Raw genomic sequence first — 27,818 nt, forward strand, 5'->3', positions numbered from 1 at the left:
TTATAATTCTTATTTTTTTGAAACATTAAAAATGATCCAGTTAATGGAATAATATAGAGCTAGATTTTTTTAGAATCGTTAAAAACGATTCGGTTACCGGAATAATATAGAGCTAGATGAATCTGAACCCTTTAGATCTCTATCATCGCGTCCTCATCTCAAATGTAGTGGGGGCTGCGCGTCCTCTACAAATTAACGGCCTGGATCATGACGCGTCTTGCATCCTTATCCTAATTTCCCTACGTTAGCCACGTGTCTCTCCGATCTTCTTACCCCCATTGCACCGCCATATAATAGGGTTCGATTTCAGAGGAGCTCTGATACTGATAGAGAGAGAGAGAGAGAGAATGGCAGACTCGAAAGCCAAGGAGATCGTCGCTTCAAATGCAGTAGTCGTCTTCAGGTTCTATATTCTTGCTATCTTTCTCTGTGTATATGTGTGTTTATAGATTTGCTGTGACGAACTAGTGATGGATGATGATTTTTGTGGATTGATAGCAAGACGTATTGTCCTTTCTGCGTCACCGTGAAGAAATTGTTCACAACACTTGGAGTAACCTTCAAGGTCGTCGAATTGGACACTGAAAGTGAGTGCGTTCTCTTTTTCTTTCTTCCTTTTTCTCTCTTGCACACACTTAGAGATCTTACTGCTCACGATTACGCGCGCACAGAGATCAGATTTGTGTCCGTAATAGGTTCCTTAATTCTTGAATTCGTTTTAGGCTTTCTCCAGTTTGATTCTTAAAGAGTAAAATAGCAAGTGATTGATTTAAGAAATAAGTGGAGATCCTTACGCCTATACAAGTGATTCCTCTGTTTGGATCCAAGAATTATGCAGTTTACTTGAGAGGAAATTAGCTTTTAGATCTGCATCCTCTCTTACGAAGGAAATCGTTATTTTCTAAGAGGTGAAATATCCAAATATAATTCATTTGCTCGGTGACATGTTAAATCTGATTGTTGAAAATTAATCATTAAAAATCTTTAAGAAGTCGCTATCAACAGTGTTACTTTACTTCTATGTGGTTCGTTATACATACAGATTAATGTTTCTATTGCCTAGTTTCTGGATACAAGGATCATAGCACCATCGGATGGATGGTAAGTAAATAGCCTTCTTGACAATGCGGTTGAGATTCTTCTGTTTACTGTTATTTTTCTGTTCATTAGTTAGAGTTCTAACTGTAATTAGTTTAAGTTTAGCTATAAGTTGTATTACGAACAGAGGAAGAAAACCTTGAAAAATATATTCTCTGTATATACAACAAAGCTGCCTTGCAGCAAGCTTAAATACAATAGAAATGAATTGATGAAAAAGATGAAAAGACAAAAATAACCCTGCTTACTCTTAACTGTACAATGAAAAGAAATACAGCAGAAAAGAAACAACAACCAACAATCAATATCAATATTTGTTACTCCCCCTCAAGATGGACCATGGATATCAAGTATAGCCATCTTGGATAACAAGGATGAAAGATGGTCTGCTGGCAGGGGCTTAGCGAGCACATCAGCTAGTTGGTGCTGAGTGCGAATAGGGAGCAATCGAATAAATCCAGCAACGATCTTCTAACGAATAAAATGACAATCCAACTCAAATGTGTTTCGTATGTTCATGAAACACTAGATTGGTGGCAATATGAACTGCTGCTTGGTTGTCACAGAAAAGGAGATAAGGGATGGAAGCCTTGATCTGGAATTCCGACAGCAACTGTGTGAGCCAGGTAAGCTCACTGGCAGTCATGGCAAGAGCCCGGTATTCAGCTTCAGCTGAAGAACGGGAAACAATATTCTGCTTCTTAGCCTTCCAAGAAATCAAAGAGTCACCAAGGAATATACAGAAACCAGTAGTAGACTTCCTTGAGTCTAAACAAGATCCCCAATCAGCATCAGAGAATGCCTGTAGCTGAAGAGAAGAAGAAACAGAAAAAAACAAACCTTGACCGGGAGTGCCTTTAAGATATTGAAGAAGGTGATGAGCAACATCTAAATGAGGCTGACGAGGCTGAGACACAAATTGACTCAGCTTGTGGACATCAAATGTAATATCAGGCCAATAAACTGTGAGATACAATAACTGACCAACGAGTCTTCTATATAAGGATGGATCTGCCAATAACTCTCCCTCAAAGGGACAAAGTTTGGAATTAGGGATCATAGGCAAAGATGATGGCTTACAGGCTAGAAAACCAATGTCCTCAAGAAGTTGGAGAGTGTAATGCCTTTGTGAGAAAAATATACCAGAAGAAGATTGAGCAATTTCCAGCCCGAGGAAATATTTCAATCGGCCAAGATCTTTCAACTCAAACTGACTATGAAGAAAACCCTTGAGAGAATTAATAACTCCAACATTAGGATCAGTAATGATTATGTCATCTACATATACAAGGAGGGCCACAAAGGAACTACCGGTACCTTTAGTAAAAAGAGAATAATTGGATCGAGACTGATGAAATCCATTCTGAACAAGAACACTAGAGAATTTTGAGAACCATTGCCTAGAAGCCTGTTTTAAACCATAAATGGACTTGTGTAGTTTACATACCAGCCTCTCCCCCTTAGACAAAGCATGTCCAGCAGGTTTATAGCCAAGTGGGAGGTCCATGTGTACCTCCTCAAACAAATCCCCATTAAGAAGAGCATTGTTCACATCAAGCTAAACAAGAGACCACTTGTGAATGGCAGCTAGGGCAAGTAGAACCTTGATAGTGACCAATTTTGCCACCGGAGAAAAAGTATCAAAGAAATCTAAGCCTTCTTGTTGGGTGTAATCCTTAGCTACTAACCGAGTTTTGTAATGCTCAATAGACCCATCAGACTTGTATTTAACTTTATACACCCACTTACACCCAATAGAATGTTTGGAAGGAGGAAGAGGAATGACTGACCGTGTCTGATTTTGCTACATAGCATCAAGCTTAGCATCCATAGCAGCCTGCCAATGAGGATATTGAACAACTTGATGATAATGTTGAGGTTCAAAATTAGATGAGACTGTGGATAGAAAAGAGCTATGAGAAGCAGAGAGCTTGTCATAGGAAAGGTAGTGCTCCAAAGGGTAGGGTGTATGATCAAACATAGGTAACTTGCTGGCTAACAGATTATAATGAAAGTCTTGAAGGTTTGAAGTCCTGTGAACATGAATAGAAAGCATAGGAGAAGGACTAGGGCTAGAAGAAAGTGCTGGCATGCCAGCATTAGGCACATCAAAAGAGGATACAAAATCATTTGATTGTAATGAAGAATGTGGGAAATCAGAAATTGGCTTGGGCAAAACAAAATTAGGAAAGGAATCCACCACTTCATCAGAAGTAGTAACAGAGTGGAAAGGGAATACATCCTCATAGAAAACAACATCTCGAGAGACCAACATAGTCTTATTAGAGATATCATAAAGTTTATAACCTTTCATTTCGGGTGGATATCCCATGAATACACGAGCTGTAGCCCTAGGATGAAACTTATTCCTGTGAGAAGGTAATGTGGATGCAAAGCACAAGCAACCAAATACTCTAAAAAAATCATATTCCACAGGAGAATGATACAGCAGGTAATAAGGAGATTGGTTTTGTAGACCAGAAGCTGGGTTCTATTAATCAAGAAGGCTGCAGTGAGAACACATTCCCCCCAAAACGTAATAGGAACTCGAGATTGAAAGAATAAAGCCCTAGCCACATTAAGAAGATGTTGATGTTTACGTTCTACCACTGAATTTTGTTCGGGTCTTTCAACGCAAGAAAATTGATGAAGAACTCCTTTAGAGGCAAAGAAATCAATGAAGGATAACTCCGGAGCATTGTCAGACCTAAACTTCTTTATCACAACATTAAACTGAGTTTCAACCATAGTGAAAAACTTTGGAATGATGGTCCTAGCATCACATTTTTTTCTCATTAGAAAGACCCAAGTGTATCGAGTGCAATCATCCACTAAAGTGAGAAAATATCTATGTCCAGCCTGAGTAGGAATATGATATGGACCCCATGTATCACAATGTATAAGATCAAATGCATTTTGAGACAAATGATTATTTGAAATAAAAGATAAACTCCTTTGTTTAGCTAAGGGACACACTGAACAAGGAACATGAGCTGTAGTTTTATTGACAGTGGGAAATTTCAGCAAACCACTCAATTTGTCCAACTTCTCAAAAGAAACATGACCTAGCCTATTATGCCAGGTATGTCTACTAATTATATGAGCTACTGTATTAGTAGAATTACAGCCCCTATCAACAACTTTATTACCAAAGAGAGAAGAACCAGCATCAATGACATACAGTCCATTTATGAGATCACCCTTGCTAATCATCCTCGAATGGCACACATCCTGTATAACACAGGTGTGAGATAAGAAACTGAGGCATAAAGAAGACTTCTCTGCTAATGCATTGACAGATAACAAATTAAACTTGAACTGAGGCACATAGAGCACATTCTCTAGCACTATATCAGATGATAATGTCACAGTCCCAATAAAAGAAACAGAAAACCTGCTATGATCAGGTAATGTCACAGAAGCATCATGAATTGGTCTCAACTGATCAAAAGAAGACTGATCATAGCATATAAGACTTGTGGCCCCTAAATCAACAATCCAGAACCTAGGGCAACTAAGTCTAGGATTGATAGAAATGGAAAAACATGTACCTGATGCCTGATCAGGAGAAGTGTCAGCTTCTGTACTTGTCTTAACAGCAGATAAGTGAGAACTCAACACATTCAAGAGTTGCTGATACTGATTATGATTTAAGGACTTTATGAAGTCTCCCATATCTGATTTCTTGAATTGGCTATGGTTATTATCGTGCACCTGATTAATAACGGCAGAATTGACATGATTAGAGTTTATCTGATTAGGATTAGTCCTCTGCCTAGGCTTGTATCCTAGAGGATAGCTATGAATCTTATAACACTTTACCACAGTGTGTACACATAGCCCGGTCTCGCCTTTGGTTTTTACCTTGACTAGGCCTAATCACATCATGTTTAACAGAAAATAGAACTGAATCACTACCACTAGCAGACTCCACTACAGTTCTTTGTTTCTCCTCTTGATAAATTAGGGCAAAAACCTTATTTATTGGGGGAACAGGATCCATGAGCAGTAATTGACCTCGTACTTGAGCAAAAGACTCATTTAATCCCATTAGAAATGACATGACAACTCCATTTGATAATGATCCGTGAGAGATTTAATTCCACAACAAGAACAGTTCCCACACGTACATACAGGCCTATAATTGCTCAACTCATCCCAAACAGTTTTTAATTTCGTAAAATAAGCACTAACAGACAATTGGCCTTGATTTAAGTTCATCAATTCACGCCTTAATTGAAATATCCTAGGATCATTGCTCTGTTGATACCGTTCTTTAAGATCAGTCCAAATATCATATGCAGATTCATAGTATATAATGCTAGCAGAAATCTCCTTGGAAACTGAATTGAGAATCCAAGATATGACGATGTTGTTATTCCTTATCCAAGCATTAGTAAGAGAGATATCACCTGTAGGTCCTGAAATTGAACCATTGATGAACCCTAGTGTATTCTTCACAGACAGCGCGATCACCATTGCACGACTCTAGGACATATAATTTTCTCCGGTCAGGGGCTGAGACACCAAAACAAGTCCAGGACTGTCGGAATGGTGGAGGAAATAAGGACTAGATCCGTCGTCGACAGAAGGATTGTTCACTGATGAGGAAGAAGAATTAAGTGCAAACGCAGCCATAGACAAAGTTTGAACGATCAGAAAACCAATAGAATACCAGATCTGTCAAACAACAAGAAGATCGAACGAATCGATGAACTAGGGTTTCGATTTTGAATGAATTGAAACAAAACAACAAGATCGCCTGAAAAGAAGAAATCTATGAGATCCAGTTAGAACAACAAGATCTAACCGGAAGAAGAAAAAAAATAGTAAGATTGCTGGGAGAAAGTCGGCGAGAATGACAGAAGCTATCGGAGGCAATGGAAGCGCTCTGATACCATATTACGAACAAAGGAAGAAAACTTTGAAAAATATACTCTCTGTATATACAACAAAGCTGCCTTGCAGCAAGCTTAAATACAATAGAAATGAATAGATGAAAAAGATGAAAAGACAAAAATAATACAGCAGAAAAGAAACAACAACCAACAATCAATATCAATATTTGTTAAGTTGTAATATAATTTGACTATTGCACAGTCTATCTCAATGAGAGAAATTAATCTTTTCCAAATCCCCATTCTCTCCGGAACACATCTTCTTCTTCTTTGACAATATCATGGCTTTTCTACAAATGCAAATTGCATCATGTGATGAGAATGCATGATCAAGAAAATTTACCGTGTTCAGAACTTTGGCTTTTAGATTAACAAAGAGAAAATGAAGATTACAGGGAAGTAAATGAAGGAACGGATGCACCTTTTTATTTACTTTTGGATGGATAAGAATGGAAGGAAGTGAATAGATATTCCCCAAATGGCTCATCATTTAATTTGGTTATCCATAAAAACATATGGGTAAGTAACGAGTTGATCTATATGTCAATTGGCAAACCTCTGATCAAGCCATTAAAATTCCAATTTTATTGCAAGAGATCCACCCTTTGTGCATGGCAGGGAAACTAGTGTAACCACTGGATTATACTTTGTCTTACGATTGCTTGCGTGTGATTTTTGTGTTTTTTATAATAAACGTCAACCAACAATTCTGTACTTTTATAACATTTTTTCAGGTGATGGAAAAGAGATACAAGCTGCATTGACTGAGTGGACTGGACAGAGAACCGTGCCAAATGTTTTTGTTGGCGGGAAACACATTGGCGGCTGCGATTGTAGGGCGTCAACCCTCTTATGTATTAAGTACTTTGTTTGAACGGCTTTGTTTAATTTGGTGTTTATAATGTCTTCTCGGTATGTTTTTGCAGCCACAACTGCCTTGCACAATGGAGGGAAGCTGGTTCCGTTGCTGACTGAAGCCGGAGCGCTTGTCAAATCTTCCTAAAAGGATCGGTGCCAGATGCAAATTATAATAAAAAAGTGTGTAGTTTATGTTGTTTGTCTGCTTTGCCGAATCGGGACTAAAACCTTAATATGAATAAAGATGTCAATGCCCTAATGGTTAATCAATGTAATTTTGTCTGCAACCCACAGAATAAGTGCTTTCTGCAGTGCTGGTCAGTTTGTGTCGTGTCTCCGCCTGTTTCTGGTAAATTTCTGGATGCTGTCCGTAAATTTGGGTTATGACATCAGTTTTATGATTTGGAGTAATTCAGTAGCTGGTGTGGTGCACGTAATTGTGGTTGCTCTAAAAAAAATTGGTAACCTTGAAGCACTAGCTTTTGCAATGGCATAAGAACTTCAGAGATGAGTTACCACCCACTTTTTCAGTTCCATTAGAAGCATCATTGGCCAATTCTTTTCCTCACGATTCCAGATAATTAGTAATACAAGATCAGCATCTTCAAACATGGATTCCAGATAACTTGTCATACAAGATCAGCATCTTCAAACATACAACCCAAGTCCATACATGGTGGTTCTAAGGACATAGCTTATCCGACACGGGCTACGTTCCAAATCGATCTTAAAACAGTCAACTGTTACGGCTATCCATTAAAAGACTATTCCGGAACACTAGGGACTTGGATTAACAAAAACAACTGATGGTATATGGCGCCTTGACCTGAAAACAGTACGCAGACTATAGAATGCCTTCATCTGATCCATCAGTTGATGTCAAAAGCCTGGATAATAAGACAATGGCTAATTAAGCTTCAGCAACGATCAGAGACCAGACAAGTAAATGTGCGAAGTTAAATTATTTACAGCGGTGATTTTGAAACAGGACAGAAAAGAGCAAATTGATATATTTACCCGTGACACTTCAATCCACCGGTCAAGCGTGTCAAGAGTCTTCCCTGATCGATGAGTTTCCCGTGCCAAAGCTATGCCTTCTCCTAGGTTGCCAACGCATCCACTAACCAAGAGTGCTGCTGCAGCATTCAGGACCTGATTTGACGAAGATGAAAAGGGGCAATTTTTCAATTTTTAATGGCTACACTGATAGAGATATACACGAGCTAGTAATTAACACACCAATTACATGTTCTTTTTATATCTGATACGCTTGAAACAAGGCCAAGACAAGATGACACAGATAAGATAAATTAAGTTGAGCTCGCAATTCGGTGGATGGATTTAAAATGAAATACTTGGGTTTAAATTGTCTCGGGTACAGTTTGACTTGATTTTAGCCAACTAGGCCTTTGTGTTACTCTTGCCTCGAGTTACTCTCCTTCTAGCTAAGTTATTCCAGACCAACCAGTAAAAGGCACTATCATCCATTGTTAACATGGTTAGTACCTACCATCAAGGTGGTGGACTAGCCAGGTAAAATTAGGTTTGGTTCACCCAGGAGAGCTCGTTTTAAGTTTTGTGAGGGCAGTTTATTTTTACCTTCTATTATTTGATGGTGACTTGGGCACATAGACCATGAATTTAAAAGGGTCGAGTCTTACGATGCTATTAATAAGACTCTAGCAAAGGCTTTTATTTAGGAGCACTGGAGGGTTGGGTGCCTATCATGAATTTTTGCTTTGTATAAAGTGAGCATGCAAACACAATCCCTATACAATAATATGTACCTACTCTCTCAGGTAACAATCGAAGACTTCACTGGATTATTCGTACTATTGGCTTTTTTGTTTTCTCTTTTCCCAAGAAAAGAAAAAAGAACAGTTGGTGCTAGATCCTTCATTCATGATTAACCCCCCTTTTCTCCCATTTCTCTATCAGATTACGTCTGCCAACCAGCCTTTTTGTTGTGAACATAATAATTGCAGCATATATATATATATCCAGTATCACTTGATCTGTGATGCTGGAGACTAAAAATTTTGTTTCAATATTACCTATTTTGGTTGACGCATTTCATTTTCTCACTTGGTGGCACACAAACTATTTTGTGTAAGATGAGGACAAAGCACAAGTCAGGATAAAATACTGAAAGTGGAAGGGTACTTACAAATGCGTCTGCTATTGGTCCTCTCTCACCAGACAGGACTCGCCTTAGTACCTTCGCATTGTACTCTGGGCCTCCTCCCCGCAAGTTCTCCAGAGTGCACCGAGGAATACCAAAATCCACTGTACACAAAAAGCAGCACTTAAGATGACCTCTCCAGCAATTCAGTTGTCAATAATAATAATTAAAAAATAAATAAAAATGTTAAATTGATAACCCAAGCCTAACTTTAAATATACAAGATATGCTTGTAAAAAATGCTTAGAATGACTAGCTTTGAGTTTTAAAGCATTTGTATAATGGTATTCCTACTCCATGACATGAACAGAGATGAGCCCAGCCAAGTTTTCTTCAATAAGTCTGTAAAGTTTGGTGTTTACCATTCAATTATGTCACAGTTCCAGGAAGAACCGTGAGTTAAACGGATGTGTACTTTTCAGTTTCAACTAGAATATTGGACTTCAAATTACTGTAGTCAAACCAAGCTTAAATTTTAGCCAAGGGAATTATAGAATTGAGAGAGTCAATTTGTTACAGGGATCAAAGGAAGATTTCTCTATCTTTTCTGGTGTGATGTCAAGAACTACTCCAGGTCCTGTCAACATAAAAAGAAAATTTTTGTTAGTAATGAAAATCAAATTAAAAAGATAACAGAAATGAGAACTTCAAAATTAAAGCTCTACCCCAGTAAAGATGATATAAAAGCAAGTTAGTGGCACATGCTTGACCAAAGTCCTAATGGTGTGAATGTTTTGATTCAATAGAGCTTTGGGTAAAGAATAGTCTGATCTTTTACCTAGAGGGCTCATTTCGTCTAAACCCTCTGAGTGAACTACTAGTGCTCTTCTCATACCATACTTTTGCAGTGCCTCAGCCATCTTATTGACCTATCCACAAGCAAAAAAAAAAAAAAAATGCTCATTCGTCACATCAAGATATCAGATGCACATAATCATTAAAATAATGTAAGCGCATTAGAACCGCTCAAATCTGTACAATGTACAGTATACTTCCCAAGGAATAATAAGATGAGCATAAAATAATTTCTAAACTATTTAGTGGTGCAAGGACATCATAACTAGTTGACAGGAACCACAGGACAATGAACAGACCTCTCGTAAGGAAAAGATTATGTGATTTACCATTTCAGGTAGAATGGCTTTACTGTTCTACAAAAATAACATGCCAACCCTAGTAAAAGGAATTTTATTTTGCACGTGCTTAACTTCAATCTTTACATTTATAGATGCAGTCCATTCTGGTTCCAAGATAAAAGCAAATAATTAAAAGAGAAAACTTCTATTTTATGCAAGAAGCATGTTCAACTTCCAAGCAACTCAAAGCAGGTGCCACAAGGTGACCTAGGTTGAGATATTCATAACTCTGATATTTGCTCCTGTTGATATGACCAGCTGAAATAAAAAAACAGCTCAAGGACGCAGAATTATGCTGTGAGTTCAGAAGCTTATGTATCTAGAAGTAAATCCTAAAGAAGGCGACCACATAGTTGTCCTGCCAATACAAAGTGCAGGGCTATTAAAGTTGAGGGCAGTGCTTGGCCTAGTCAATGGAACTAACAACATTATTAGGCTAATGCAAAACTCCACTTGTCAAAACCCACATATAGGGGGGAGATAATCAACAAAATCATGGAAATTGATACTCTGTGTCACAAAAGGGTCATTTTAGAACTAAAAAAAAAACTCACACATATATCCTCTTAAAATTTAAGACACAAGTTATATGAGTATGACAGTACATTTAATACCTTGTGTCTGAGTGGGAAATGAAAGTCAACCTTGGGCTACATAACAAAATTAGTATTGCACTCATTATACAGATATTGGAACTTTGTAGCACAAAACCTTTGCCCTTGGGCTTAAATTAAAGTTATTGTACATTAGTACTTGACATCCAGTGGCTATATCATTGCACCAACTACCAAGCAATTGCGCTACCAACTTATTAGCAACAAAAACAAAAATAAAAGATAATATGAAAACTACACATACTATGTCTTCCTTGTATACACCAACAACTGCAGAAGGTACCCGTGCCGGATTCAACATTGGACCCAAGATATTAAATACAGTCTTCACTCCTAGCACTCTCCTCACAGGTGCGACAATCTTCATTGCTGGATGGTATTTAGGAGACATCATAAAACCAATTCCCACTTCTTCCATGCACATCTTTACCCCCTGATTGATCGACAGAAAGAAAAAGATCTCTTAATAGCCAGTAAATCTGACCTAGAAGATGAAGCCTACAATCACATTCCTCTTATCAGGTTTTTTATGCATCCTCATCGCTTAATCAGTTTTATAAAATCAAAATAGTATGTCATAAAAGCACTAACAGTGACTTATTTAGGATTCAGTTTTGTAAAACAAGCAAACATTAACAGCAGTGGGAATCCATGATTTTTTTTTTTGGCAAAGGGAGCAAAGTTTGCTTGTGATGCCTATGTGTGTGTGGCGGTGGGGGATTGGATTTTCCAGTTAGATATGAGTACTGACTTTGAAAGGTGTTGCACAAATATGTTTTATGCACTTAGACAGTAGAAATAAACAAATCTTTTCATTCAGTTCATCGTATGGCTCCTACCATGCTCATAACGAATGGGCCTAGTTGTAAATTGTTGATCCACCTCCTTAATCGAGTTGGCAAAAACAGAGTCTCCAAGGGACTAGGTGGCACTTGATTAAACCATTATGTAAATCTCCAAGGTTAAAAGTCCTTACCAAGCATAGAAATTTGGAACCAAACTTAGCGTTTTTCAAGTTTTGATGCACTGACCTCAGGCTCCAAATCAATGACAACACCCAAGGCTTCCAAAACATCTGCGCTCCCACAAGCAGAAGAACTTGATCGGTTACCTTGCTGCAAGAAAAAGAGCCCCGATTCCAAATGATTCAACTGCTGAAATAAGTATCATGTTACATAAACTCCAGTGCCAAGTAAGGAAGTTTCACCTTTGCAACTTTGGCACCACAAGCAGCGGCAAGCATAGCCGCCCCTGTTGAAATGTTTACCGTGTTTGCCCCATCACCCCCTGTTCCGACGATGTCAACCGCATTATCTATCCCATCAACCTTCTTGCAGCATTTGATCATTGCTCTTGCTAGTCCTACAATCTAAATACAAGAAGCTTAATCATGAGCTACCTTACACTGCAAGACACAAAATGTAGTGAGTATAAATAAGAGTATGCATATATACATACTTCTTCATATGTCTCTCCCTTGGCTCTTAATAGAACAAGAAAAGCACTGATTAACACTTCACTGCGGTCATTAAGCAAGAAGTAGAGCGCAGCTTCAGCCTCTTCTTCATTCAAGTCCTCACGATTTAACAAGCGCTCAATCAACTGCACAAAGGGATCAATCAAGTACAAACAAGAGCAATCAATTACACGCGCAAGCTAAAATCAGAACAAAAAAAAAAATACAAAGCATAATGCTCTCTTTCCTTGCTAACTAAACACCAAACAGGTAAAGATGAAAGACGTGCTTCAACGTCATATTTTTCTCTTAAACTTCTCAGATTTTCTCAGCAACAGAATTGTCTGTAACTCAAATACCTCTTTCGAGCACGATATAGGCAAATCCAGTCGAGAGCGAGTACGAGGCAAATCAGGTCGCTATAGATTTCGGTTTCTTTGGAGCTGATCGAGCGATTGGCGTAAGGAAGAAGCGATTGCAAGTCTCAGGATCGCCGCGTGAGGAGGATGATCGCCGGTGAAGTTGAGGATAGAGAGAGATGGAAGCGCCGTGACTGTACGCAACCATAGCCATTACTAGCAATTCAATTCTCTCGCTGGCCAGTGGCCTCTTCCGTTCACTACATTGAATCGGTACCGACAACTGCAAACCGTCTCTCTACGCGTGTACATATGTATACATACATATATGTATGTATGTATGTATGTATTGTGGTGACACTATATTAAATGAATGTACTATAATAATATCAATTATCAAATATTTTAAAGAGTAATATTAATTATTATTTTTAAGAATACTAATTAAAATATAATAAATATATTTTATTTTAAATAACATTTATATTTTATATTTTATTTTCAAGTATAAAATATTTTTATTGATTGATAATAAATATTGTCTTAAAATAAGACATATTCATTGCATCTTACCATTATCTTATTTAAAATTATTTTTTAATAATTTTGTTAACAGAGTTACATTTGAATATTCTTATTAGTTAGTAAGTTAAAATATATTGTATTTATTATTAATTAATAAAACATTTAAAATTAGGTCATTTATAATAATCATTACTTCGGTGAAAAATATTTTATTTAATTTCTAGTGTTTGGTCAGAAAAATAGGTAAATTATTTTGTTTCATAAAATTGGCAAAAACAATTTAATTTAATTTATATATATATCAAAATGCAGCAAGTGGTTTCCCGCGCCGCGGCCAAGACGCTAATGAGGCTGGGCTTCTGCTTTGACCTCCTCGTCTCGTCTGCACTTTCCTGCGAGTAATCAATGCATTTGCCAACGAGTTTATTTCCACCCGTTTGGTAGGTGCGAATAAGACGGTTGAGAAAATGGAAACATGTTCAACCATGTAAATGTTATTTCGAGGATTAAATTTATTATCTATAAAGATATTTTATATTATATGTTATATTAATATAAATATATAAAATATTAAGTCAGAATATCGATACAAATATCAAGACTTAACATTTTCAAATTTACATTGTGACAATGAAATTTTGTTTAATCAATTAGTAGATTTATCCGTTTGGTTTGGTAGGTAAAAATGCTAACTATTGTTTAATCAATTAATATAATTATTTTGGTGTTAAAAATAAAATGTAATAAAATAAAATTAAAACAATAATTAAGTTACAATAAATACAACTTATTTTCAATATTTAACATTTGACTCGTTAGGTAAATATTCTAAAATATAGTTCATTTATTATTAACTAAATAAAGTATTTAAATACAAAAAATAAAATGCAATAAATATTTTTTAAAAAATAAAAAATACATATTAAGACCTTACCATTCACATTAGGGCAATAACTAGCTATTACCCTAAATTATTTTAGTAAATTTGTATCAAAATTTGATTACAAACATTACATCAGCATTACATCATTCTGTATATCAATTTTAAATGTTTTCTTGACATTATCTTTTCTAAGTCACATATACTTAAAAGACTTTTTTTCTTTTCATAAATAAGAATATATTAACAGAAAAACATACAAAAGCGTCTACAACTTACGCTAGGGCATACCCCCGAGCAACCACAAGGAACAAAAAATGAAAAATATTTTTGTGAAATTTGTTTTTCAAGATCCAAGCAGACCCCAGAAAATAAGAAGGAAGATTGTAGCTGTTTTTCACAATAAAAATATTTTTAAATGTAAAGTATTATCTGTCACAATAAAGAATGCCTTTGAACTAATTGACCATTACAGGAAGCTAGCAACTGGGACCACCCTGTGTTGAGTTCCGGTTGAGGCCGCTGGGTTTTTGTAACAATCACTCTCCATCTCCTCTGTCTCCAATCAAGCAAAGAGAGGATGAAAAAACATTCAGATAAACGTTCCTTGCTGTTGCTCTGTCTTCATTGGTTGGGAGCTGTAAGATGGGTCAAGACAACGTGATCCAAAGCAAATTGGAAGAAACTATTGAAACTTTAATAAAAATGGCAAGTTTATGTTACCATTTCATCTCAAGCCCTGGTATGACCGAGGGAAACATCTGGACAAGATGAAGTGTTTGGACTCCACAATTAATGCAAAGACACAATAGCAAGGAATATGCATCAGTGCCACCAACAAGTACCTGCAATTCAACGCGAGGAGTTGTGAAATTAATGGGCGAATCAGACATTTATAATGGAACAATGTATTATGTAGTGATGCTGGAATTGCAAACCAGAATAATTTGGATTAAACCATTTCAATGTTAGGTCTGCAGAAGACAGGTATGGGAGTTAGGAAGGAGAGATGTTAGGCTAGAAAATTTGAACATTAAAAGAGCACGTCAGAAAAGGTCCATGAATTATGCATGCAAACTGCAGCGGGTGCTAGAAAAAGAAAACCTTGATAATATCATAAGGAAATAATGTTCTTTGAGGTGTCGTCAAGGGGGATAAGACAAGAAAGACAACATACCATAAGGGAGCATATGGTAGTGATAAGTCAAGGAATGGGTATGGCCACCTGTAAAAAGCAAAGTGCGTGTAACGCATGAAACCCATATGTTAATAATTAGCGAAAAAGAAAAGAGAAACCCGTATGTTAATAAGAATAAATAGGCTGCAGGACTAGATTTACCAAAGTGAGGTACAGGCATGAAGAATCCACTGGAAGATGACATAAGTGCCAGTCCACAAAATAAAGTATGATATCCGGAACCAGGGAAAGCGCTGGAAGGAGGGGAACCAATATTTCAAATATGCTTTTTGCATGGTATCAGAGAAAAATGATAGAAGTAAATGAGATCTGATAGAATTAGAAATTTACCAAGCAATTTAATGCTGTATCACCAAGGAGCAACACGGCATTTATTGTATGGGTAAGAACTGTTAACTGGTAATCATATGAAAGACCAATTATTCTAACAAGAAGATAAACCACCCACCAAACAAGGGAAAAAGTTACAGACTTCTGAAATAATTAGAACATTAAGTACAAGAGAGAGCAAATGAGGAAAAGAAAACGAAAATCTGTCAGAAGTATCATCACATACTAGATGGGACAATGAGACAAACAACAAATAGAAGAGATTGCATGATTACCAAGGCACAAATGGAGACTAACCATATACTTGCTTAGTTATAAATATTACTAATATGTCATTAGATATCTTTTTCCATTTTTAAATTCATTTGATGGCCATAAATTTAAATAAAAATTGTTTTTGACATTTGCTTAATGAGAGGCAGTTTTGGTGACTGGGATTGGCAGGGATAGTAAAAAGGGGTGCTCCTATGGCAGGAGGCTCCCCTTCCCATAGGAGCACCCCTTCTTTGTGAGTTACGGGAAGGTTGTTCTTGTACACAGCCTTACCCTCGCAGCAAATATAGGCTACCTCTACAACTTAAACATGTAACATTCCAAATATAAAATAGAAATCTTAGCATCATCATGAAGGCTCGCTCAATTTGTAAATTTTTATATACCTACATACCTAATTTGGACAAACCACATATGTCTGGAAAGCTTAATAACTATCCTAAACTAATGCGAGTTGAATTGGAGTTTACTTCAAACATGGTATGTTAAAAATTAAGGCATATTTCATAAATTAGCAGATTGGACCTGTTAGTAGTTATTTTAACAAGAATGAGTTTGGCTCAAATTGGGTTCTAATTTTTGGACATACTAAAATAAACTTCTTCAGCTCTGAATCTCTTTGATTTGATGATTCTAATTTTTGGATACACTAAAATAAACTTCTTCAGCTCTGAATCTCTTTGATTTGATGGTTCTAATTTTTGGATATACTAAAATAAACTTCTTCAGCTCTGAATCTCTTTGATTTGATTCAAGTGAAAATATATTTTCTATGAGGTTGTATGATTTTTTTTCAAATCAAGAAGACAGAATGTGAAAGTTTATTAAGTTAGTGCTGTGAGACTAGCTTGGGGTAACTTATATTGTCAGAATACATATCAAAATAGACCAAAAATAATGTATGATTAAGATACAGATTTGTGTTAATGGAATATATTTTGATTTATAAGGCCTCAAATTACAGTTGGCATGCTTTTGTAGTTACCTATTTTAACATGCCAATTAAGCCGCTTTCACCTCATTAAGTTATTTTTGGTAAAACTAATTTATCAGGAGATTGATTTCAACAAGAACGCAGAAACAAACAAAAAACTTCAATAAAATCAATTCAATTCTCACATCAGTATCAACAATCAAGGCTACTTTCTAATATATCCTAAACAAGGTACAGGCAACTAGATATAATTCTACTCTAAGCATAATCCCAATCCAATTAGGTTTCTAACAGAACCTAATAACTGAAGGATTCACAAAGTAGGAAACAAAAGAAATACAACAACAACAACAACATATCCAGCCTTTATCCCACTATGTGGGGTCGGCTACATGAATTCTAGACTTCCATGTATTTTTGTCTTTTGTCATATCCTCATTTAGATCCATATATTTCATATTAAATTTTAATGTCTCTCTCAAAGTCTTCTTGGGTCTACCTCTACCTCTTTTTGTGACTAATTGTTCCATTTCATCAACTCTCCTCACAGGAGCGTCTCTTAGTCTCCTTCTCACATGACCAAACCATCTTAGTCTAGTCTCTCTCATCTTCCCCTCGATTGGCACTACTCCTACCTTATTACGAATAACTTCATTTTTAATTTTATCCTTTCTTGTATGTCTACACATCCATCTTAACATCCTCATCTCCGCTACACTCGTCTTTTGCTCATGCTGGTATTTGACTGCCCAACATTCTGAGCCATACAACAAGACTGGTCTTATAGCTGTCCTATAGAATTTTCCTGTCAATTTTAATAGGAAACAAAAGAAATATAAAAATAATAATAATAATACCAATTCCTATTCTACTTCTCTGTCCTAAATCACTGAACTAAGCTGAATAACAACCTGATATATCTATTGTCACTTAACTTAGACAATGACCCTCTTTGGAAAAGTGTCATTGTTATAATGCTTTTCTCCATTCAAGAGAGAAAAAGATCAACACCTTACAATCTATACAATATCTTCAAGAGTTGTTAAATGTAGGTTATGTCTTCTTCTCACAAGTGATCATACACCACATTCATAGCACTTATTTTTGGGGTGGGGGGCAATCTTATGATTTATCATAATTATAAATAGCTAAACATGGAGAAAAGGCTAAAAGTATGCAGAACTTACATAGTTTGAATCATAATCTTTGACGGTTAGAAAAGGAAATATTACGGACCAATAAACAAAGTCAGTGAGTGTCACAGCCCCACCACACATCTGTTTTGGAGAACAAACACAGTAAAAGAACATAAGTAACCTGTATAGAAAATAATAAATCCAACCACATAGAGAATGTCATCATGCTGTTGTGTCTAATAGTTAATGAAAATCAAAACATGTCTAAGTTCTAACTGAAACAAGGGCCAGATTTTGGACTATAATTATGGAAACATCAAAGTTAAAAGCCCAAAGGGTGTCTAGCACAGGTAACAATATGTGAAAAAGGGAACCTACACCAGAAAAAGACCGTACCTGTCTTGACTGAAAATTTCTTCCATCTATGATTTTCCAGGTAGGGTTTTAAGGTGAGAGGAGAAAACATGTTAAAAGAGTAGAGATATAAAACAGAAAGGGAGAGAGGCAGATGGGGACAAATAGAAGACAAAATGTATGAACACAAACATAAACACAGACTGAGCTCATGCCAGAGAGCAAATCTTAGAAGCAGAACCATCAAACATAGTGGAGAGAACCTATCTCGGTATCCAATCACTTCGAAATTACTGACTTTAAAGAGAATTACCTGGAAAATAACTTGAAAGGCATGGCAAAAGATGCCCATGTGGAAATTACCATTCTTCCCCAGATGATTTGAGGTTTTGTCTGCAGTGACTTTATATGCAGTTTCCTGGTATGTCAGAGGCACATGTAATCCTTGCTCTGCATCTATTCCCACATACTGAACATGAAAATGCTGATAACATCCGTACATGGAAAACAGTGATCCGAGCTACAAAAAATTTAAACCACAAGGTTATGCATACATTGATTGATATATTCCAGGAGTTGAGAAATTTAAAAAGAACAAGAAAGCATACCCCAAAGTAGATGGTGACCAAGATTAAAGTCCACCTGTTGAACAACCAAAAAGTACCACAAAACAAAAGTTACAAGATTAAACACACACACACACACACTAACAAATGAATGTGAAAGCACTTTTCCGTGAGGAGAATGGATGAAATGGAAGAAGTTTATGGCAAAAAGGTCGAGGAAGACCCCCAAAAAATGGTGGGAAGCTCCAAAGCATGATATGGGATATAATGGCCTTATAGAGGAAAATAACATAGCTATAAATAAATATTTGGCAAACTAGAATGCACGTATATCCCATTTAGAGGCATTTTAAGGTTTGGCGTGCTGTTGTACACACACAGAACAAAGGAAAGACAAAAAGTACTTTACAATGGAAAATCAAGAGCCGGTGCCAGAATAAGGTTATTGAAAAAAAGTGGCAATAGAGAGAATGGAGGTAATCTTCTATTAGCATAACAAAAATCAGAGAGCTGGTTAATGTTGCATGGATTTAAGTATTATACAACATTACGACCCCGTTTGTAGAACCATCAAATTATAGTTGAGTCATCCCAAGTACTCAATCTACAAAGTCTTTGCAAAAGACTATAAAGAGCTACTTAAACACCAAAACAACAAGATTCTTATTCACAGAAACTATCCAAACCTTTTTATATTCTAAACAAAATTTGAGACCCTTAAACTGGCAAAGCAGCCTATAAAACATGCCATATATATCTTCTTTTACTGAGTACCTCAAACAATAAGATGCCTCAGAATGTCTCGTGTTTCACAAATAAAGGAACAACTGAAAAACTCATTTTTTCTTTTATTTTAGCTTCCTTTCATTCTTGTAGGTACGGATCAATTTACTCTTTTCTTTCCTTTTCTCTTTGCTTACGAAACTTGATGCAATGAGCCAAAAGAGAAATAGATTACTTACTGAGTATAATAATGGTATAAAATGCTACCTCCATTAACAACACCATCAGCAATAAGAGTCCCTAGAAGCAGAAAGAATGCTATGGCTCTGAAAATCAGCAACCATAAAGGATGAATTTGTTTTAGACAGGGCCTCCAAACTTTATCATCATAAACAAATGCAGCACTCTCTTGCTGAGATCTTCTTTTCACAGATGCTGGAGTAACTGAAAATTCATATTTCCATATCAAATAGGATGCGATAAGCATAGGTGTCAAGACCCATATTGCACAAATCAAGAAGCTCCAGTTTAACCAGTAACTCAGGGTAGTGGGATCGCTATGCACCAAGATCTCCATCCTGTTAAAATGAGGGGGAAAAAAACAAAAAATACAAATAAACTTTGTCTTCAACAAGATAATTTTAGAGAATACTTGCTGCTAGTAGTACAATGACCTTAGGCTGTGAAAAATAAAGTTTATCTGCTGATGATTGGAACAGTGTATACTGGCAGAACACTGAATTATCTGATAGACATCCAAGGTTAACTGCATATTAAAAGAAACCTGCTGGTTTTGAAACCTAGTTTCCTCAAAATGGTAAAGAGTTTGGTGTAAATTTCTCCTATCCCATGCCCTCTCTATAAAGCAAATCTCATAACAGCATCCTTATTAGCTCTAGCAATGAAATTATATTGTCCGATGACATATATAGAGGAATATAGATTCCTTTTCCATCATTTGTGTGTCATCTTGAAATAAAAAGGACTGATAGGCCACCTACTACCAGCATATGTAAAAAATGAAAAAAAAAAAATATTTTAAGGATCTTGGTGAACATAGGCATGAGATGTGTAAAGAGTAACCAAGTGAATAAAACGGGAAACACATACCCTATGATTTTGATATGAACAAACTTCAACTAGATGCAGGTCCACCAAGATCTATTCAATATTCCTAATACTTAGCGTTTTTAGTAAGTGCCAAAATTCTCCTAATACTGAATGATCATTCTAAAATTGCTCATAGCGGATGTACGTCTTGCTGTAGGGTTTTTAAGATTTGGAGTGGGCGAGAAAAAAATGATGGGAAACTCTTCAGTATGACATGAATTATAAAGAAATTATTAAATATGGTCATGGATAGAGATGATTTGTTAATTAGAATCCATGTAACCACCCCACCTCCTTGTGGAATTGAGGCGTTGTTATTGGATGTCTTGCTTTGTGTATTAGGAGCTCTCTAAGCATGCATCCATGATGGCCGGTTGCCAGTCAACTATTTACAGAACCAAATAATTTTGTTTTGTGTCACTTAATTGCAATATTCGAGCTCAGCTCATAAAGGTCATTGTGTGTTACATGCCTCAAACAGGGAAAGTGAACAAAGCATGGGAAATTGCTAACAGTATTCAGCCCAAGCTACACCTCTCGCACACGAATTTAGCAAGAGCGGCACATACAATGCAATATATTACAAGCATTTGGTGTGCACACGGGACGACACATCAACAAAATCCAAAAGCAATCCAGTGCTCGAAAATTGCAATTCTCGAATAACAACAGAATCATGAACAGCGAATCTCCGATTGTACCAGAGGCAGAATATTATTCAACTTACTGGAACCGAGATCAAAGAGAAGCCTGCTCGTGCTGTGTTTGCTTGCTAAAACTAAAATAAAACGAAGAGTAGAAAGTCAGAATCAGCGAAGAAAATGTACTATTGAAGAGCATGAATCGCCGTTCAGGCCAAGAAATCTGACTTTTCCAATGGCGGAATCATCTAAGGAATCACCCGATCGTGGAAGACATACATGAATCAACGAATGCGTCGATACATACTTCTAGAGAGAGAGAGAGAGGGGGGCGGAGGGGGGGGGGGGGGTGGATCGCGAGAGCTTCCACATGGGCCCTACAAAAGCGGATTCATTTCGCACATGTGACGAGCAATCTACACCTAATGCGGATTTCGGATCCACGTTTGATTGGGTGGGTCGAGGGTTATTTCATGATTGAAATTATTTATTTATTTATTAATGTCGAAACAAATGATTGTAAAAGAGACAAAAGAAAATGACATTTTTTTTTTTAGGTTATGGTTATCAATAAAAAATAACAAAAATACCATTCTCAATGCCGCGTAAGACAGTGACGTGACTGACCAACGGGTGTCCTTTATATTACACGTCAAAATTTTATATTATATTCACTGTTAACGGTGTATAAAATTTTGATTAAATTAAAATAATCGAATTCAACTTATTGAAATTCGCAGTTCGATTCTATTTAATTTTTAGAACGGTTCCATTCTATTTTTAATTATTTTAATTTAATTCAATCTTTTTATTAAAAATAAATTAAAATAATTAAATAAATCAAAATATCAAAAAATAATATTATTTTTAACTAAATTAATAATTAGATAAGAGTATATTCAATGAAAGAGACAATTGTTTAATAGAAGGCAAGGGCGAGTCTTTTGACTCTTCCCCTTTCTCTTTACCTCGACTCTTTTTTTATTTATTTTTGATTCTTTATTTTTTAATTTTGATTGATCGATTGTCAAAGATGACATTATTTATCTCACAATGTGCCTCGTAGACGTCTTTTTCGATTTTCATTTTGTTTCATCTCTCTTGTCTCAATTTGTCATTGACATCCTACACCTCCTATGACGTTGACTATCATTTGTGATGTTCGTCATCATCGTTGATCGTCACCTTCTTCTATTTTTTATCCCACCCCTCTACTTTTTCTCTATCTAATTTTGAGTTTTTTAATTTTATTAATTTAATTGATTCAGTTTAATTTTTAAAAAATATTTAATTTATTCAGGTTTGAGTAATCCGATTGATTGGTAACTAAACCAATCAAATAGGCACCCATATTCACTATGGTGATATTTATAAATAATTAAATGCTGTAAAACTTTTTACTAATAATATTACATGCTATAATATACTAAATTAATTTATATTTTTAAAAATTATGATTATCTTTTTTATAATAAAATACTTTTGTTTTTAATAATTTAACCTGACCTCCTTGTCCTTGTCACGTGGCCGACGTGTCAAATGAGATTTTACTACGTCGGCTGGGAAGCCCAACCAAACAAGACTTTATGAGATTCAATTATTTGACGGTTGAAGAGAGAATTATTGCCATTATTATTATACAAAATAAAATTGAATTTGTGAAAGCACACCATACACGTGCCGCGTGGAATGGCTCTGTTTGGAAGCATCAAAACCCAATCCTCAGTTTCTTACGCTCGTCATCCTTTTCATGGGTTGTCCAACCTTACGTGGTTTTAAGATCATGACATTGACGTGGCAAGAGGATAATATACAATAAAAATTTATACAAATTATTCAAATAATTTATAATTGTTAAAATTATTATTGTCACATAAATTTGATGACATTTTTATATAAATTTTTAGAAAATATATTTTTTATTATTATTATATTTAAGAAAGTAAATTTAAATTTGAAATATGTCCAAAATGAATAAGTCTAAGGAATGAAGTCAGGGAGACTCTTTCATAGGCCATTCCTAGGTGTTCTCAAGAGTATTTTTTATGTTCAAAAATATATCAACTCGTCTTCGATATTTTTGCTCAAAAATATTAAACATATGATTCCAAAAATATTAAATAAATTTTTAATCTTGAGAGTTTCTTTGTTAAGCATCGAATGGCTACTACAAGAGACATTCTGTGCCTCTGACTGTTTCTCTTTTATAGGTCTTCAGGAGATTAAAAATTCAAAATAAATAATTTTTTGTAATTATAAATTTATTATTACATCTCCACAACAACACTTGTCAGAGTAAATCATTGTAGCAAAAAAAAAAAAAAAGTTAAGTATTAAAACATTAAAGAACTATGAGATTTATGCTTAAATGCAAAAAGGATTTTATACCATTATCTCTCATGTGAAAATACAATTAGAAAATTAAATAAAAAATTAAGGAGTAGAAGAGGAATAACATTAACGCGAGGGTCAGCTGATAAATGGAATTCAATTTGGCCTTCGGACAACAGTTTCAATCCTTTCTTCTCTTGTATTCTTCAAGATTCTTTATCCCTTGATCTGGAGACGATAACAAATAAAATGAAATAAGTTTAAAGGTAAATTAAGAACATGTTATGATAATCTTTAATTAAACTATATATTATTGTCAGCTTGTCACACTATTGATATGTATATTCATAAAATGTCTTCTTCTATCGTTTAGTGAATTTCCCTAAGAATATTATTTTTATATTTCATATGCACACTAGCTAGAATTATCTTCAAGTACTCGAGTTTAGAATTTTATTTGTATAGACCACGTCAACTATAATGAATATATCTTTGTTTTTGGGTCAAATATATATATTTTTATTTTTTTTAATTATTCAAACTTTTTTTTATTCTAATTATATTATTAAACTTGTATTTTCGACTCAATTTAATCCCTATACTTTTAATAATTTCGATTATATTTTTATACTTATATTTTCAAATCAATTTAATTTTTATATTTTAATATGTAAAAAAAAAATAAAGTGAGATGAGTCAATTTAATTATTTTTTTACACAATAGAGGTTAAATTAACTTAAAAATACATATATAAATATATATAATCGAAATAATAAAAAGTTCGGATTGCTATTAAAAAAAATAAAAGTATAATGGGTTAAATTGATTCAAAAATATAGATAATTAATAAATGTAATCGAAATAACAAAAAATTTGAATAATCACATGAAAAAAAAGTGTAAAAGTATAGCAACAAAAATATGTATTTGGCCTTATTTTTGGGCTGAAAACTATACATTGTATGTTTTTTTACGTTAAAATATAGGGGTTAAATTAAGGGTATTCAAAAAAATCAATGTACTACGAAAATCGGCCAAACCGAACCGAACCAGACCGATCTAATCGATTTTTTTTTTTTTTGGCGGTCGAAAATGGTTTGAATCTTGTCCAAACCGCACAGTTTGCGATTTGGATAATTGGCGGTTCTGTTTTAAACCGAACCGTCTAAGAAAATAATAATAAAAAATATAAAAAATTATTATTATAAAATCTAATAAATGGCAGCCCCTCCTATTTATTTTTTACACTATTTTATCTTTATTTTTGACTCCTATTTATTTACCTTTGTGTTTTTATTTACCATTTTTAAATTTTTTTTAGTAATTTTAAGTAGCATTTCAAACTGCGGTAAACCGCACCAAACTAGACAGCAAATGCGGTGTGGTTTGGTGCGGTTTGGCCACACCCAAACCAGACCGCTGATTGAAAAACCACACTAGCGATTTGACGTGTTAAAAATAATTCAGACCGGCCAAACCGTACCACGCACACCTTTAAGTTAAATTGACTAAAAAATATAAATATATGAGTGTAATCGAAATAATAAAAAATTTGAGTTGTCACGCAAAAAAGGTTAAATTATAAGAGATCAAATTGACTAAAAAATATAAATAAATGAGTGTAATCAAAATAATAAAAAGTTTAAATAATTTAAAAAATAAATAAAAATATATGTATTTTGCCTTATTTTTGGTCTGAAAACCATACATTTTAGTGATACTTTATTACTTACAGATTAAGCCGGCAGAATGGCAGTCCTTCCATCATCCATCCACCCGTTAGATTGGAAACGATCGTCGCATTATCACAGGCGACTGTCATCCACCGTTTCTTCTCAATCAACGTCGAAGGATCGAAGCTAATCTTTGAACGCACCTTAAAGCTGAAGGCCACAGCGCCTCGCTCCCAGTCCATGAAAATGACGTTCGCAACATCATTTGCAATTAACGGACGAGGCGCAGGAATGATCACTGTCAATAAACCATGGAAATCAGTGGGCAGGTGAAGAGAAGCCATGGTTGCTGAAGCCAAAAGCACGCCTTTATAGCACGCAAAAATCTCCACCTCTTCGCACGTGATTGTGGTTCTGTAATTAGGGTTTCTAAGATGGAAGTTGATGCGCCACACTGCGTTTATTTTAGCTTTGGAGATGGCGAATGGGGAGACGGAGACGGCGTCGATTTGAAACTCCGGCGGGTGAGGCTGAATAAGATAGATAATGAAGGCTGCGAGGCCGGCTATCACCGTCAAGGCGAAGATTAGAAAGATTAAGAACTGGAAAGCGGCGGAGCATGGGCGCTGGTAGGGCGGGAAAAACATTGGTTGAGTTGAGTAATGGCCTCCGGCCGGGCGGCGGCGGCGGCGGCGGCAGGATGGCTATGATAATACGCAGAGCAGAAGGGTAACCGGAGAGTTGACGAATACTATTGGGTTGGTTCTCCTATTTGTTTTCTAACATATTTACGGAAATAAATTCCAAACAATCATTGTGGGTATATGAGGAAGATACATACTTACTATACTGTACTAATTTCTGCCAAATAATGAACCGATTAGGGAATCAAATAAAGTTAGTGGATCAGTACGGGTTATGGTCTGTTTGGTTCTCACTAAAAAGTAACGCAAAACGAGTTTCTAAAGTGAATATATGCTTTCTTCTTATCTTTGTACCATTAAAATTTAAATAGATTATATTTTCTCTTTTTGCCCAAATTCCCTTAATTAATTCAATTACCTAAATAGATTGTCATTAATAATAAATTTAAATTATAAAAAATTAAATAAAAGACCTCGAGACTTAAAGTAAAATCATAAGAACTGAATAAAAAGTTTTTTATTTAACCAGCGTTTTCTATAAAAATAAAAAAATTGCCCGAAGATATACTTAAATTTTAAACAACAAGGCTTTATTGCAAATAAATCAAGTCAAAAAGATATTAGACTGCAATTTAAGCTTCGAGAATTGGTAGAACTAGGTGAGAAAACAAGGCTTATATATAAGAGAAAGTTATTTGAGAGAACTGAAGTTAGCTCCAGAGAAAACCTCTAAGACTTACAAGTCAGAAGGCATGCAGGGACTTCTTCCGCACAATCTCTCTGATATCTAAGTCAAAAGAGGTTGTGAAGAAGTCTGGATGCAGATAAAATTATGCATTAGTGTACGATTGGATGCAATAGAGAGTCGTTAGGGAGAAAGGTAATTTTTTGGGAGAGCTTGTATTGTTAGTGTTTTCAAAATCCGAGAGTTGGAGAGCTTGTAATATAAGGGGTTAAGGGCTATTAATAGCCATTGATTAATAACTAAAACACATGACACGAACGTACGAAAGTGCAATGCCTTTCCGAATGGGAGATGCAGAATTGTTCGAGAAAACTTCTCTCTACACTTTTCCCCTCGAGACCCTTCCCCTCGGGAGGACATCTTCTCCCGAGCATGATACATTTTTGGAGAGAATCCCCCTCAGGATAGGTTAAAATAATATTGATATATATAAATTATTGTCCAATTATTTTGATAATATTTTTTTATGAGTTTTTACTAATTAAAAAATTAAATAAGTTACGTAATTAAAATCTATTTACTTATATTGATCACTAACCGCTGCTTCAACGTTTGTTCTCTTATTCCAATGTAACGCATTCCACATCCATGGAATAATTAAATTTTACACCAAATGAATCAATTACGCGTTAATTAATATTATTTGAATGTTATATATTTATGGTTGATGTTATGCATTTGATAATTGTAGTTTATTTTTAATTGTTTAGGTAAAATTTTTAAACAAAATAAGATCTAATGTGACGGTAAAGTTCTTTGATAAATTAGTAATTATTTAGAGGTCTTAAATTTCAGAAACATAATTAATTTTATTTTTTAAAACAAAATATATAAAGAGTTTTTTTTTTTGAAAAATAGAGTCTGTTGGGTTTGCTTTTGTTTATATAGCCGAGGATAAATTTGTCTCAAATTCTCTTTGCTTAGAAAAGTTTTTCCCACCCCTCTTGGTTGGAAAATGAGTCCTATAAAGTGTGAAAAATTAATTCTGTTATGTCGAAAAAAGTAAGTTCAAATCCAAAATAAGAGAATCAAAAGTATATTGAATGAAAAGATTCACAAAAATAAGTTATAGGTGCATGAAGTCATTGAATAACCAAGAGACCCATAAGACGTCAATCGAGTGATTAAGAGCGAATGACTCAGATTAAGAGACA

General features: G+C 35.1%; 4 protein-coding genes across 8 annotated transcripts; 1 reads left to right on the forward strand and 3 right to left on the reverse strand.

Annotated features, from left to right (window-relative positions):
* Positions 1 to 242: 242 nt before the first annotated feature.
* On the forward strand, positions 243 to 7,265 carry LOC127803426 (glutaredoxin). Its single transcript, XM_052339635.1, has 4 exons — positions 243 to 403; positions 499 to 587; positions 6,731 to 6,829; positions 6,923 to 7,265. The coding sequence occupies exons 1-4, from the start codon at positions 348 to 350 to the stop codon at positions 6,997 to 6,999; spliced, it is 321 nt and encodes a 106-aa protein (XP_052195595.1). The 5' UTR covers positions 243 to 347; the 3' UTR covers positions 7,000 to 7,265.
* A 186-nt stretch (positions 7,266 to 7,451) lies between these two features.
* Positions 7,452 to 12,895, reverse strand: LOC127803425 (anthranilate phosphoribosyltransferase, chloroplastic-like). The gene is made up of 10 exons (XM_052339634.1): positions 12,602 to 12,895; positions 12,245 to 12,388; positions 11,994 to 12,155; positions 11,818 to 11,901; positions 11,031 to 11,219; positions 9,815 to 9,905; positions 9,554 to 9,613; positions 9,022 to 9,140; positions 7,872 to 8,006; positions 7,452 to 7,741 (listed from the first exon to the last, which is right to left on the reverse strand). Exons 3-10 carry the CDS (start codon positions 12,132 to 12,134, stop codon positions 7,724 to 7,726), a joined length of 837 nt encoding a protein of 278 aa, XP_052195594.1. The 5' UTR covers positions 12,135 to 12,155; positions 12,245 to 12,388; positions 12,602 to 12,895; the 3' UTR covers positions 7,452 to 7,723.
* A 1,426-nt stretch (positions 12,896 to 14,321) lies between these two features.
* On the reverse strand, positions 14,322 to 21,613 carry LOC127803427 (uncharacterized). Of its 5 annotated transcripts, XM_052339638.1 has the most exons (11): positions 21,500 to 21,613; positions 21,358 to 21,408; positions 19,760 to 20,098; positions 18,840 to 18,873; positions 18,545 to 18,751; positions 17,929 to 18,018; positions 15,535 to 15,600; positions 15,346 to 15,437; positions 15,184 to 15,231; positions 14,730 to 14,851; positions 14,322 to 14,644 (listed from the first exon to the last, which is right to left on the reverse strand). In XM_052339638.1, exons 3-10 carry the CDS (start codon positions 20,095 to 20,097, stop codon positions 14,734 to 14,736), a joined length of 993 nt encoding a protein of 330 aa, XP_052195598.1. In that variant the 5' UTR covers position 20,098; positions 21,358 to 21,408; positions 21,500 to 21,613; the 3' UTR covers positions 14,322 to 14,644; positions 14,730 to 14,733. The 5 variants fall into 5 exon arrangements, with proteins under 5 accessions (XP_052195598.1, XP_052195599.1, XP_052195597.1 ...); XM_052339639.1 differs by lacking the exon at positions 21,358 to 21,408 and having other exon boundaries at positions 21,458 to 21,605; XM_052339637.1 differs by having other exon boundaries at positions 21,358 to 21,601.
* A 2,072-nt stretch (positions 21,614 to 23,685) lies between these two features.
* LOC127804780 (uncharacterized) lies at positions 23,686 to 26,003 on the reverse strand. The gene is made up of 2 exons (XM_052341785.1): positions 25,336 to 26,003; positions 23,686 to 23,830 (listed from the first exon to the last, which is right to left on the reverse strand). Exons 1-2 carry the CDS (start codon positions 25,920 to 25,922, stop codon positions 23,809 to 23,811), a joined length of 609 nt encoding a protein of 202 aa, XP_052197745.1. The 5' UTR covers positions 25,923 to 26,003; the 3' UTR covers positions 23,686 to 23,808.
* Between the last annotated feature and the right edge of the window lie 1,815 nt (positions 26,004 to 27,818).

Source organism: Diospyros lotus, chromosome 6 (genome assembly GCF_014633365.1).
Source record: "Diospyros lotus cultivar Yz01 chromosome 6, ASM1463336v1, whole genome shotgun sequence".
In the NCBI taxonomy this organism is placed as follows: Eukaryota; Viridiplantae; Streptophyta; class Magnoliopsida; order Ericales; family Ebenaceae; genus Diospyros; species Diospyros lotus.